Below are 15,159 nucleotides of genomic sequence, written 5' to 3'. Positions count from 1 at the left end.
GCACATCACTAAGGGGCCAAGCAAGACATAAGAAGCCCCAGTAGAAAACTAGAATAAACCAACCCGTTTAGCTCCTATGATGCCAGTTGATGGCAACTTTGTACAGCACATGACTTGCTCAGTTTAATGTATTTCCTTTTTCTTTTAGAAATGTGATTAGTTCCTGGGGAACTAGATGCCAGCTATCTTTGGAAATTGAAACTGCTAAATTAGTGTTTTTATTCCATCAAAACCATGGTGCGGGTGCCGAGCCCAAGTTAATACAATTGCTGTTCAGATTAATGAGGCAGCATTTGCAGCGTCTCCTCTGTAATTAAACACTTCCATGGTTGACAATGGTATTAAAGATGCACCAGATGTTGAAAGCTCACTGGTGAAACTTGAAACTGTTAAAAAAAAATGAAGAGGTCACCTGTGAAACGCAATCTCCTTAACAGTCACTTTCAGAGCCTGTCTCAAGAATAATTTTGGTTTAGGATTAGGTTGAAGGGTTTTTTTTTTTTTATCAGCCTATCATCTACATTTAAGAATTTTCTCATTAGGTTTAGAGACCAAGTAACATAAAGTGAACTTGTATCCAAAATTACCTTTTCTGACCTTTCCCTAGATGATAATTATGAAACCAGTCAGTTTAGAAGACTTGGGTTTTTTTTTTTAAAAAAAATCTTATAAAGTAGTAGCAGAAATGCCCCAGTTGTGTGCAGGTGTCGAATTTCAAAATTAACATTTTGGTTCATGTGCTTCTAATAATCACTGACCCTTACTTCATGTACTTTCCACAGGAAATGAATGCAGCCGAAATTACTTTGACCCTCTGATGGATGAGGAAATAAACCCAAGGCAGTGTGGGATGGAGGTCAGTGAAGAAGGTGAGGTGGAATTAAGTATGTAATTTTTGTGTCAGAATATTCTTTCCTATTCATGGAAATGAGGTGACAAAGATCACAAATTCAGTTCCATTTAAATATCCAGCTTACAATTTAAATTATAAGTCTTAGCTGCTCAAAACGTGATGGGGAAGCCTTGGTAGTCTTTGAGGAAGGACGGTGTGTTTGCAGACAGATAAAAGTGGGGCTGCGCTAGAGTCACTCTAGCAGTTTGTTTACAGGTTGTGTAACAGTTTCTCAAGTGTAGTCTGAGGTTAAAAAAAAAAGTCCACGTAAGCATTCCAGTTAATTAAAATGTTCAAAATACTCAGCGAAGGCTAGCATAGCAAATTGTATAATTTTAGCAGGCCTGGCTTTGAATAAAGATATTATGGAACAGAATGTGTGTTAACTGTGTGGTTCACAGCAAGGTTTACTGTGGGTGGGGGGGAGAGAGTATATTTAACTTTAGTCTACATTCCTTTTTTGGGGGGGGGGGATTGTCAGAAGGACAATCTCCATCTTCATTTTCCACTTTCCCCCTTATTTTTTGTAACTTGATTGAGAAATCTGATGACATTCTTTCTGAATACTGAAATTTAAAGAGAGAGAGAGAGAGAAGAAGAAGAAGAAGAAGAATAGATATAAGTACAAGTGCTCTAAGAGTTCACAGACTGGTATGCTGTTATGTGTATGAGTTTGTAGGTAGTGGCATTAATCCAAAGAAAAATTCAAAAAACAAATACTATGTAATACGTTTTATTAGGACCAGCTAACATAACACAAAACAGTGTGCGTGCTTTCAAGCTCAGTGAAACTCTTCATCGGGATGGATGATAAAAGAGCGGGAAGATAAAAGATGTTCTCAGACCTCTTTTCTGCACCCTCTGTAGAATGCCCTGCAGATGAAAATAGACAGGTAGTTGCACCTTTCGCCTTTAGGAAAGAATGACAAAAAGAAATGGCGGCCTCCAGTTGAATATATAAAAATCAGTAGTTGATGAAATGTCTTTGTAGCTCTGGTTCCCTGGAGAAGCAGCATAATAACGTTTTAAATAAGTAAATAACAACGCACAGGTTCATTAAAAGGACACGACTCACAAGTAAAGATAATGCCTGTTAGGGCTGCCAAGCCCCCAGGCCGGGCAGAAGTTCTCCCACCCTGGAGGCTCCCGACCCACCAGCCCACATTGGGCTGGCAGGGGGAACCTCCCCCAATGTTGCTGCCTCGATGACATCACCTAGAAGTGACGTCATCACGCCGGTGACATTGCTCATGGGTACTCTAGGCATTTCCAGCGAAACTCTATGGTTTTCCCAGACGCTCTAGCGATTTGGGAGGGCAAACTCTATGGTACAATAGCGTATAGAGTAATAGGGTACAATAGGGCAGGGGTGGCCAATGGTAGCTCTCCAGATGTTTTTTGTCTACAACTCTCATCAGCCCCAGCCATTGGCCATGCTGGCTGGGGCTGATGGGAGTTGTAGGCAAAAAACATCTGGAGAGCTACCGTTGGCCACCCCTGCAATAGGGTATAGAAAACCATAGAGTTTTCCTGGATATGCCTAGAGTGACTGGTGAGTAATGTCACTGGAGTGATGATGTCACTTCTGGGTGATGTCATTGCACCGCGTGCTTAATGCACACGCAAAAAAAGTCCCCCACCGGAGACCGCAGGGGACTTGGGAACCCTAGTGCCTGTTGGTAGCCATTATACTATATGCTATACTATATACTATACGCAGATGCGTCAAATTGGACAGTATTTTCTATCATTGCGGGAAAATGTGATGGAAAATCACACTGAAAAATACCCATCTCTTTTGTAATTTATAGAGGCCCCAAATCTATTCTTAGATAACATAATTTTTCAAGGTGGAAGGAATTTCATAGAGTTGCCAAACTCCAGGTGGCACCTGGAGATCTCCCACTATTACGGTTGATCTCCAGATGATCAAGTTCAGTTCTCCTGGAGAAAATGGCTGCTTTGGAAGGTGGAGTCTCTGGCATTATACCCTACTGAGGTTCCACTCCTCCCCAAACCCCACCCTCCCCAAGCTCCACCCCAAAAATCTCCACTTATTTTCCAACCCAGAGCTGGCAACCTTAAGAGTTGTGGTTCAGCCCCAAACTGTATGGCTATATGGCACATGGATTTTCAGAAGTCACAATCTTTCTTAACAATGAAAACGTGAAAAAGTACTAACTGTCTGTCAATCACACTCCAAACACCCTCAAACTTTTCAACAATAGTATCAAAATTCTGTCCTAGTCAAATATTTTCAAGTCTGTCTCCAACCCTTTTGGAGCAGGGGACTGAGTAGCACAAGATGAATATTCAACATTTCCAAGGGTTGTTGTGTGGAGTAAACAAAAGCCCTTAGTAAGGAAAGGAAAGGTCCCCTGTGCAAGCACCCGTCGTTTCCGACTCTGGGGTGACATTGCTTTCACAACGTTTTCATGGCAGACTTTTTACAGGGTGGTTTGCCATTGCCTTCACCAGTCATCTACGCTTTCCCCCCAGCAAGCTGGATTGTCATTTTACCGACCTCGGAAGGATGGAGGGCTGAGTCAACCTTGAGCTTGCTATCTGAACCCAGCTTCCACCGGGGACTGAACTCAAGTCATGAGCAGAGCTTAGCAGCTTTAACACTCTGCGCCAAGGGGCTCTTAGTAAAGTCCACCCGATTTGTTTCTTTTGTTTGATATTGGATCTTCCTGTGTCTCAAGGAGCCATGTCTCAATGGCTGTCTTTTCACATTTCCCTTCCTGTGTCTCCGGCACAACAGTCACTTTGAAAGCCATTTGGATCTCCAGTTTACTAGAGATGTCAGTAATGGCAGCCAGCCTCAGATTGGTTGAAATCTACAGAACCACAACAAGCTTTCTTCATTCTGAACGTACCTGCTCTGTTCAATGCGAGGCCATGTAGCAGATATGAGAGAGCTTTGCCTAAGATGTGTCTAGAACACACACTTAAAAAAAAAAAAAACAGCTTATGATATGCTTTTCTTTTGTCCTTTCCCCCTCCCCTCCCTCTTTCCCTCTCCCTGTGAAATGCACTGATTTGATGTAACAAAGGTGAGTGTTAATATTCTCCAACACGTGAGTTCAGATTTATATGTCTGGGACTAGACCTTCAAGCATTGTTACTGTTCTTATCCTGTGCAGAAGGGATCTACAGGGAAAGGAAAGAAAGAAAGATAGGATTAAGGAGTGTGTTGGATCATACGTTGTTTATTTTAAAAATTTCTGTCAGATTTTTTTTTTTTTTAAATCAGAATTAAAAGCAGTTGTACTCAGTCTTGAGTTTGGGGCTGTTTTGAGTCAACTAGTGCAGTCAGTGGTGGTGGACAGGGGATGATGATTATTATTTTGGATTTATATCCCTCCCTATACTCTCTCAGAGTCTCAGAACAGCCACAATCTCCTTTACCTTCCCCCTCTCTGTCAGATTTTTTTTTTTAAAAAAAATCAGAATTAAAAGCAGTCGTACTCAGTCTTGAGTTTGGGGCTGTTCTGAGTCAACTAGTGCAGTCAGTGGTGGTGGACAGGGGATGATGATTATTATTTTGGATTTATATCCCTCCCTATACTCTCTCAGAGTCTCAGAACAGCCACAATCTCCTTTACCTTCCCCCTCTCCACAACAGACACCCTGTGAGGTGAGTGGGGCCAAGAGAGCTCTCACAGAAGCTGCCCTTTCAAGGATAACTCCTACGACAGCTATGGCTGACCCAAGGCCATTCCAGCAGGAGCAAGTGGAGGAATGGGGAATCAAACCCGGTTCTCCCAGATAAGAGTTTGCACACTTAATCACTACACCAAACTAGAGAGGAAGGAAGGGCAAATCCTCTGTGAAAGTAGCTCATGTTCTACCTTCTGTACCTTCCACCACACTGCCTTTCGACTCCTTGGAGGTTGGTGGTGAGAACTGTACCTCCTCCTCATTGCAGCCCTCTCCAGTCGAGGTGATGATGTTCTCAGTTTCCCAAGCATGTCACAGAACAGTTTATGTATAGGGCTGGAAAGCCGGGCTGGCCCTAGACTGTCTGGCACCCTAGGCAAGGCTAACTTCTGGCACCTAACCCCGCACAGATAACATCACTGAGTCACATGGGGGCACCCAATTTGGCACGCCCAGAAGGCCAGCGCCCTAGGCAATCACCTAGTTTGCCTCGTGGCAGGTCTGGCTCTGCAGGGGGCCATCGGTGGCCTTGTCCCACTTTCCCTTGCTGCTTGGCTTCTTTCAACACTCTCCCCCCCCGCCCTCCCCCCCAGCCAGGTAGGTGGAAAAAAAAATTCAAACATAGACAAATACAGAATAGGGCAGGATTCAGGTCTCCCAAGCATCACACTTTGATTTTGTCTTGTCGATTTAAAAAATATACTTCCCCGCCCCCACTTTCTTTATACATGGGTGGTTGTGGTTGTGCGTGTTGTCTCCCACATTGTGCTAATAACCACAGGGGAGGAATAATTTGGGGGACAAAGGGGTGCAGTCGCTTGCAGCTGCTGGAATGGCCTTGGGTTAGCCATAGCTATCATAGGACTTGTCCTTGAAAGGGCAGCTGCTGTGAGAGCCCTCTCAGTCCCACCCACCTCACAGGGTGTCTGTTGTTGGGGGAGAAGACATAGGAGATTGTAAGCCGCTCTGAGTCTCTGATTCAGAGAGAAGGGCGGGGTATATATTTGCAATTTTTCTGCAATTCTGAGTCAGCGGTTCTTTCTCACAGAGAGAAATGATCTGATCCTCCTCGTCACTCATCTCTTGTACATCATCCATTTGATTTGTGTATGTTCATGGGAAGGAGTGAAGATTTATCCTCTGTCTCTATTCCCCATCTAGCCTTGGTTTAACCATTAAGCAAAATAAGCACACGCTTAGGGCACCAAGGAAGGGGGGGGGGCACCTAGAAGATGAAACATTTTTCTCAATCATTCCTTCTGTTGTGGCTGTTCATAAGAAATGATAGGCAGTGGAACCATTAGCACAGAGACAGGTGGTTCTGGAAGCAGGGACGACTATGTGGCAAGCAGTGTTCCCTCTAAGCTGAGTTAGTGTGAGCTAGCTCCCAGTTTTTTGGCCTCCAACTCACACATTTTTATCTGAGCTCAGGAAGGATGGCCCCAGAGCAAACTAATTTACGCAGAAACTCACAACTTTAATGTCAGTAGCTTACGAAGTAGATTTTTTTGCTCACGAGACTCCACAGCTTTGAAGGAGTATTGGTGACAAGACAGGCTGGATGCCTTGTCTCTGCTGAGTATAGACACAAATTTGTTAAATGCCTGATTAATTTTGAGAACTTGATCAAAGACTTCGCAATTAAAAAAGAGGTAGGAGAAAATTTTTAAAAGTATAAATAAAGTTATACGTTAGCAACAATAAACATTATTTTGCATCTTTTGATCCATGCATATTGAAATATTATATCTTCAAGAAAGCAATGAAATAAAAGATGTTTGGTTTAATACAAATACTGATATTTCTCCATTAGATATCTTTTTTTTTGTTTAAAAAATGTCCACCAACATTAATTTCTGTCAAAAGAGGATTTCAAAATTGAAAAGGGGCTGTTGAGGTAATGTAATTTTGGTAGAGATAATATCAGATCACATTTTGCCTTATAATCTTTGGGCAGGTGATTAAAAATAGTTTTCAATAATTTTTTGTTTTTGCATTTTTTCCTTTTAACAACTTTATTAAAATGCATTAAAAAGTTTTGAAAATTTGCATTTTTCTTTTGCCCTAGTTATTAGTAAATAATTTGGTTATATTCCTTACTGCTACTTAGTATTAAATAAATAAAAAAAAATAAAAGTTTATATTAAATATAGTTGTGGGGTCTGACCTGGGTGTTGGCCTGGAAGAAAATTGAACTTTTAATCTCTTATTTAGCCTTCAGCATTTGAGTCTTAATGACTTGTCAGTTAAGCAATGGAAGCAATTTGCTTACCATGTTGATGTTTCTCTTTCCTAATTTCCTTTCCTTCTTTTTTTGGCTGTCCATGTGAGTTGTTTAGCAATTAAAATGGCTCAGTTCTCCATTCAGTCGCTAGAATTATTTGCTCATTGACACAGAATTACTATCACATACACAAGACAAGCCTTTATTGGCATATATAAAGATATAAAGTAGAGGGTCAGGCAAGTTACAGATTAGGACAGTACAGAGTGCATTCAGAATAAAATTAGGATTACAAAATATAAACAAGGTAGCAACATAGTAAAACCTGATACATAGCACTACTATTTGAGTAGGTGCTGTCCATGCAAAATGGATTGTATTGAGACTGTCACCCATGTTCTTCTCCAGTGTTCTCTCTATTTGGCGTCCCGCCGGGATCTCTTGTACCCCATATTGGGGTACCCCAGATGATTTGAAGGTTCTTTTCCTTCTTGATAATGCTGATTTGGAAATAACTGAAATAGTAGCAAAGTTTCTTTATAGAGCTATGGCTACTTGTCCTGATAAGTCGAATTACTATCATTTGATTCTTTTTTTAAAACGACCGGGGCTTTTTTTGAGCAAGGACTCAAAGGAATGCAGTTCCGGCTGGCTTGATGTCAGGGAGTGTGGCCTAATAATCAAATGAGTTCCTGTTGAGCTTTTTCTACCGAAAAACCCTGTGTGAAACAATTGTTACATCAGGGGGTATGGCAATGAGTTCCTGCTGAGCTTTTTCTACCAAAAAAGCCCTGAAAAGGGCAACATATCTGCTAAGATCGTATATATGCTTGGGATATCGCCCTTTTTCATAACTGGACAATAGCTTCAATAATTTTACAGCAAGATGAAAAAACTAATTGGTTTTCTCTCATTTAGGTGTCTTCATATGTCTTAAACCTTCCAACGTATTATAATTATTTTACTTGTTTTAATCCCTATAGATGAGAGACTCATCTATGAGAAACTGATGACTTTCCTATATGAAGAGAACAGCATGATGGAGTCACAAGGTGAAACTATATATCTAATAGCTATCCCAGCCATATCTGTTGATTGTTAAATCCATGGATCAGGCCTATTTACACAAAAGGAAGATTAAAAAAAAAAACCTTTAGGAATTCCATAGATTTGCAGAAATATCTGAAAAAGGAGGGGGATGGATACAGAGCATTTCAGACTGGCCTCCTCTTCCTCTCCTCCTTCTCCCCTCTCCTTTCCAGCAAATAGATTTTGAGATAATCACTCCCACTCTGGGATTTCATGCTATTGAATAGTTTAAATATGTTTCTGTGTTTTATCCTATTTACTGTACATGGAATTGCTTATGTTTTAACTTTATAATATGTTTTATAATGTTAACTTTATAATATGTTTTATAATGTTAACTTTATAATATGTTTTATAATGTTAACTTTATAATATGTTTTATAATGTTAACTTTATAATATGTTTTATAATGTTAACTTTATAATATGTTTTATAATGTTAACTTTATAATATGTTTTATAATGTTAACTTTATAATATGTTTTATAATGTTACCTACCTTGAGCCCTGCTTGAATAAAATAAGTAAATAAATACTATACTCTAGGGGGTATTTATGACCTTTGGGTAGTTTTTTAATTTTTTAATTTTTCTGCAAATCAAGAGGGCAGAAAAATCTGTTTAGCCTCCACATGCCCCAGATTTGTGGATTTAGATATCCACAGATTGCAGCCACCCATTGCTGATAGTACCAGTGTGAAAAATAATCAATGGGCGTTTTCGCACTGACCTTAATCGGCAGCGACGCCCCCCTTCAGCGCGCAGGATCTGCCCGGATTTCGCACCAATTGCTGTGGAGCACCCGGAAGAGCCGGAAAGTCCCGCGGCTTTTGCGGCGCAAATGGAAACTGGTTTTTGGCGGTTTCCATTTGCGCCGCAAAAGCCGCGGGACTTTCTGGCTCTTCCAGGTGCTCCGCAGCAATTGGTGCGAAATCCGGGCAGATCCTGTGCGCCGAAGAGGGGCGTCGCTGCCGATTAAGGTCAGTGCGAAAACGCCCAATATGTAGTAAGACTGAGCTAAACCAATATAATTATATTGAATTCTATTGTTGAGCTTCTGTTTTTGCATGGGCTTTTGAGTGACCCTTAACATTTTGGCTGAGATCCAAATTCAAGACACTAAAAGGCCGTAGACACTGATTTTAAAGTTCTGGGTAGCTCAAGTCCTTGAGTTAAGTCACATGCCATAGCTCAGAAAAGCTTCCAATTCCAGAGAGTAACAGAGGTAGGCAATCTTTCAGTTTGTCTGCTAAGCTTGGGGTGCTGCTTTGAGCCAAATTTTAATACATTCTGCTTGGCTTACCATTGTAAAAAAATGCTGAAGGAAAACCTGTCAAGACAGAGAGCTTCTTAAGAGAATCTTCTAATCTGTTCCAGCCGAATCTACATTGTTCCTCAAGTTACTTCACTGTTCTACATATTTATCAGATTTACTTCAGGTGCTGAGCAACTCACACAGTGGCAGATATTCCGCAAGGCCATCCATCTAGGCCACAGTTCAGCTGTGGATCTGGTATTGGAGGGGGAAACTTGCTCTCACCTGGAAGGTTCCATGGACACTGTCCAATGATTGGTTGAGAAAGTCAGGAGACTTGCAGTTTTCTATAAAAGTAGTCAGTGAGAAAAGGTGTTATCTTTAGACCAGAGGTAGCCAAACTGTGGCTCAGGAGCCACATGCGGCTCTTTCACACATATTGTGTGGATCTTGAAACTCCCACCACCCCGTTGGCTGGGTCGGAGAAGGCATTTGTCTCTTTAAATCACTTCTCCAAGCCAAGCCAGTCAACAGCTTGAAGAAGGCATTTAAAGTTACTTCATTTCCACCTCTCCCTCTCTCCCCCATCTATTTCCCTTCCTTCCCTCCCTCCCCTTTCCCCATTTTATCTTCCTCCTTCCCTTCCTCCCTTGTCTTGTGGCTCTCAAACATCTGACGTCCATGTCTTGCAGCTCTCAAACATCTGTCGTTTATTCTATGTGGCTCTTACGTTAAGCAAATTTGACCACCCCTGCTTTTGACCTTTACCCTTTTCTCTCCATGCCTCCATGTTGCCAAGAAGACTTCTGTATGCAGGAAACTCACAAATACCTCCCCCTAAATTAACAGAAGCTTGGATCATCGGTTTTATGAACTGAAGGGGGGATTTTCACTGATCCTATAGCAAATCTCTGACTCCTCCCAGGCTGTTCCTGCACACAGCCTCCACCCACCTCCCCGGAGCAGCATTTTGATCTCAGCAGATGTAGAAGGAAGTCCTTCTGCAGACATAATCTTTCCATGTGCAACAATTTTAGGCAGGATTTGAAGCCATTGTGTGAACTAGCTGATTATACAGCAATTCCTGTAGTCTTGTTACCTAGGGAAAAAAGCCTCCCTGACCAGGAAAATGGCTACCACCAGGGGTGAAATTCTAGCAGGAGCTCCTTTGCATATTAGGCCACACACCCCGATGTAGCCAATCCTCCAAGAGCTTACAAAAAAGACCCTTGTAAGCTCTTGGAGGATTGGCTACATCAGGGGTGTGTGGCCTAATATGCAAAGGAGCTCCTGCTAGAATTCCACCCCTGGCTACCACATTTGGTGGAATGGCTACTGCCTTTGTGGCCGCCTGGTTCACATGTTATACTGTCACAGTACGATATTTATATGCCACTTTTGTGTCTCATGAGGGACTGACAAGGCAGCTTTCCATAAGAGACCATTGCAATGTAGAGTTATGTATTTTATCTTATTGTACATTTTGCGCATTATTCTGTCGTTGGCCTCCCCTAGGGCTCCTTGTGCAGCCACAAAGGAGACATATAAATTAACTAAAAATAAACATTGTTTAAAAGGCAGAGATGATTGATGAGGGATAATGATATAGAATGTTCCCTCTGCAGTCCTTTGGTGTTATTGTTGCTGTGGTTTGATCCAAGCAGGCAGGAGGCCGGAGGTGCTTGGGGACTGCTCATGTGTAGGAAGAAATGTTGTGTGTGATCTACTCTTTAGTGTCCAGAATTGTTAGCAGTGGATTTTTCCATCTGAAGGATTTATATATCATTTCCCAGTCGTTGTCAGCTGCTTGAAGATGAATAAAACAATAGCTTCACAAACACTAATGACTCAGTTCAGGAAGGTGATAAGCATGACCAAGTTAATCTGCAAAAAACCATTACTGCATTGATGAAGCATATATGTAAAATTCCAGCAGCACTCTTTTAAATATGTCTCTGTGTGTATAGATATAAATTAAACATTTTATAATATCTTGCAGCTTGATGGATTGAGTCCAGATTTTCCGGGGTGGGGTGGGTATACATCGCAACAGGGATTACGACAGGGTCAGGCCTCATTTTGGGCAGGAGCTCACAGGAGTGGAGCTCCAGAACGTCTACATTTTATTGTGCTCTTTCTTTCTCTACCCCCCCCCCCGAAAAAAAAAATACTTCCTTCTGGGCTCCATTGTTCAACCCTCCTGTCAGGATTTTGCTGAACTCTAAGATATGACAAACTTTCTAATATTTTTCTCCACCAAAAAGATGATAAAATAACCAAAACGTATAAAGAAGACAGGTGGAAATCTTCCTCATGCCACTGTGGCCACATAGGAGAAAGTCATTTAAAAAGTATGATGGGAGTAAGGTTTTATTATGACAGTTCTAATTCAAGAAGCATTTTAAGGTAGATGCTGGGCTGATGCAATTTAGTACACCTTCCGGTGATGTCAGGGGTGTGTGGCATATGCAAATGAGTTATGGAAATGAGTTGTGCTAATGAGTTCCGACACCTCTTTTTCTACAAAATGACCCCTGAACAAGGTGCTGTATCTTTGTTTCTAGAAACACAAGTTAATGAGAAAGATGATGAGGGCATTTCAGATTCCGCACATCCTGCCAGCCATACTAGAACCGGCGATCTTTGTGAGGAAACAGAAGACGAAGAGACTCTGCCTTACATAGAACACTTTGATGAGGAAGTTCAAGATGAGATGATCGTCCTTGACAACTTGCTGCTGGAACAGGTCACAGCGAAGAACCAAGAAAACTCTTAAGACTGCCACACATGATGGCTGTGGCAGGTTTAGCATTTGCAGAGCCCCCAGTCTGAATACAATGTTTATATTGTCTAAAATATTCAAGTACAAGAGCACCTTAAAGACTGACAAAAATTTCCAGGGTATGAGCCTTTGTGGGTCAAAGTTCACTTCATTAGATTAGTGAGCTTTGACTCACAAAAGCTTATATCCTGAAAAATGGGGTGCTGTCACACGTACCATTAAAAGCGGGTGTATAGCGCTCAAATCTGAACTGCTGAATATTGAATCGATGCAGGGCAGTTCAGACGAGCATCCAAGAATGCGATTCATTCTGTTGTGCGCGATCAGACATCCAATACTATCACGCTCCTTTCTTGGAGCATGTGTAATCAGATGGTGATTTCTGGGAGGGGAAGGGGTCCATTGAACATGCGCCCAACTGTTTGGAGCTGGGAAATCAAAACTTTCTTCCGAGGCAGGGGGGAAGGGCAAAAGTTTCCAGAATTAACATTGCCGATCCAAACCACGGAACTGCCAGGAATTATTTTCCTAGAAATTGGCAGTGACAATGATATCTTGAAATCCTCCACATTGAAAAAAAAGAATTTTTTCCTGTTCTGAATAGTTGAATAGTGGGATAACGTCCCCCCCCCCCCGATCCTGTGTTGATTGGAGAAGCAGAAGCGTCACCTCAGATTCCCGGATGATCTGGCAATGCACGTGTCTGCTGGGGCTTTCTTTAAAAAAAAAGGTGAGAGGCAGTATCGCGCGTGAGCTGTCCAAACAACAAAAAGCCGATCTTGTGCCGCTGTTTTGAAAAAGGGCCGGACTTTATGTACTGTCAAATTAATGTGCCATTCATGCGTAGCAAGCTGGGATGAGCCCGGATGACGATCGATTGCCAGATGTGGCTGTCTGAACAAACACATTTAATCCGTCAGCCAGACGGAGCTGTGTCGTCACTAATGGTACGTGTGACCGCACCCCTGGATTCACATTTTGTTCCAATACTACAGACAAACCTTCTTCTTCTCCTCCTCCTCCTCCTCCACCTCCACCTCCACCTCCTCCTCTTCGAGGTCATATATGATTCCATCATTCTGAACTATTAACCTGTATTTGCATAACTAAGGAACAGTCATCTAGAAACTGTAATACTCTTACGAATTATAATCAATAGCGTGCACAGACCTGAGTACGAACAGAAATTCAGAGGATTGTCTGTTTTCAAGGGATGAAATATTACTGTGATTTGGATGTCTTTGTGTTGTAGCTGTCAGCGGAAGCTACCTTTTTGTCCTGGCCCCCAGGAGTCCCATTGCCATGGCCCCAGTACAATATGCATTTCAATGTTTATTAAGTCACATCTGGAACCACTGAATACCTTTCCTTAACTGGCAAGGGAGGATTTGAATCCACATGTAATAGAACATATAGAATTTAATTAGCTCTTAATAGTCACAAGTGGAAGGGATAATTATTTAATTGGGTTTTTACCTTTTTTATGGTAGTCTTAATTGATATGTCACTTGCCTTCAGGTAAGGACTCAAAGGTATTACGTTACTTATATGATACCTTGGGGGTTTCTTTCTACCTCCTGCCCCATTTGTCAGCCTGTTATCTCCTTCTCCATTTGGACATATCTCTACTTGGAGTAAAAGAAAAAGAAGGAAAAGAGGAAGATACAGAAATTTAAAAATAAGCTAGTGGCAGAATTCATGTTGTTCTGCTATCGATACTTAGGGAGACGAGAGGTGCAGCTCATAGTAGGTCTTTCTTTTCCCTGGACTAATCAGTGTTCCCTCTGTGGTACTTCCAAAATCCTTTGAATTCAGATAATTAGCTAGTTAGGTGTATGTTATACGTGCTTTATTACATAGTGATTGTTGGGGGGGCGGGGGTGGACTAAATTCAGATCTTCCAACAAGGAAAAGTTTAGTTTGTTATTCGTGCTTCTGTCATAATATCCAAAACCACCCTAAAACAACAGCATAGTTGCATTTGCAACTTTCATAACATACCAGAATATTTCCTTTAAGTTCATTTCTTTATAAATGAGAGCATTCAAAGATATGGTCCTTCCTTTGTGTCTTGACTCTTACCTTGATCTAACTGGGGCCTAGTGACCACCTCAGCTTTTTTTTTACAACTTATATTAACACCAGTGCTGCTTATTGTCACAGTCTACTCCTTCATGGTTCAGCGATTAGTCAATTGAAATGTTTCCTTTTCAACAGAAGGGCTGGAAGGGGTTGCACTCCTCCTGAAGGAACACGTTCATAGCTTGGGGATCTCTGATCCTGGCCTAGAGTTGGAGACTCAGATATCTTGTGTGGCACCTAGGGCCTTTTATGAGCTGTTCTTTGAAAAGCATGATCTGTTACGATGTACTGCACTTTTTAAGAGGTTCAGAAGTGTTGTACCAACAACTAAAGGACTGTGAAGGGTTAATTCTTCATAGAGCCAGAGAGTCTTGAGTTACAGGCTGCTCTAAGCAATCCAATTGGTTGGCATCAGCCAAGCAAAAAACAAAAAAGTATTGAGAGAACTTGATTCTGATGAGATGCAGTCAGATTCCTGACTTAACTGAGAAGAGATGTGTACTGAGACCATCTGAGTGTAGTCCTGACAAAAAGGGTTTAGGGCTAACAAAGGCAAATTTCAGCCTTAACTGAATGCAATCTGAATTCAGCAGTAGCCGAGTGCAGTTTGAACACAGACAGGCATACTAGGGGAGAGCTTAGCCAGGAAGTTTGGGTAGTAGAGAAAACGCTCTTTCAGGCCAAAGGAAAGCTTCTTGAGAGAGAAGATTTCCTACCCAGTCAAACAGGAAGAGCAGTACAGAATTCCCTTGTCTGATGTGATTAGAAACTGTCTGGTGTGATTAGAAACTGTCTGTTTTACTGACTATAGAATCAGTAAAAAATCCTCAAGAACAGTCCTGATGTTACAAGAATACTGGGTTCTGCGAAGAGGATTCCAGCCTTCTGGGCACCAAAAGAATCAGTGATTACTCAAATTAAAGTCTACTAGGGTGTTTGGGAAAACGCTGGAACAAAAGCCTCTCAAGATAAAGAGCTCAGTAACAGTGAATAAATTAAGAACCTCTCATTAGCCTGATATGTAAAATCAAAAAGTCTGTGCTTATGATAGTTTTTTTACCTCAGTAATTTCAGCCTCTGATTTCACCTGACCTTGCCATTTGATGTTAAATAAAACCTTTTGTTATTTTTGAATTTTAAAGCACCTCAAGTGCCATTTTCAAGGGTTTAAGGG

General features: G+C 41.5%; 1 protein-coding gene across 1 annotated transcript in view; it reads left to right on the top strand.

Annotated features, from left to right (window-relative positions):
• Window positions 1-15,159, top strand: part of LOC132575555 (uncharacterized) — a gene marked incomplete at its 5' end in the record, with an annotated part of 215,254 nt that overhangs the window by 18,915 nt on the left and 181,180 nt on the right. The window contains 3 exons of the mRNA XM_060244362.1: window positions 783-884; window positions 7,763-7,831; window positions 11,686-11,867. Coding sequence (XP_060100345.1) covers window positions 783-884; window positions 7,763-7,831; window positions 11,686-11,867 — 353 coding nt within the window. The remainder of the gene's footprint in view (window positions 1-782; window positions 885-7,762; window positions 7,832-11,685; window positions 11,868-15,159) is intronic.

The sequence above is a fragment of the Heteronotia binoei genome, chromosome 7, assembly GCF_032191835.1.
Source record: "Heteronotia binoei isolate CCM8104 ecotype False Entrance Well chromosome 7, APGP_CSIRO_Hbin_v1, whole genome shotgun sequence".
Lineage (NCBI taxonomy): Eukaryota > Metazoa > Chordata > Lepidosauria > Squamata > Gekkonidae > Heteronotia > Heteronotia binoei.
The sequence above is the reverse complement of the archived record's forward strand: the minus strand, read 5'-3'. Positions and strand labels throughout refer to the sequence as shown.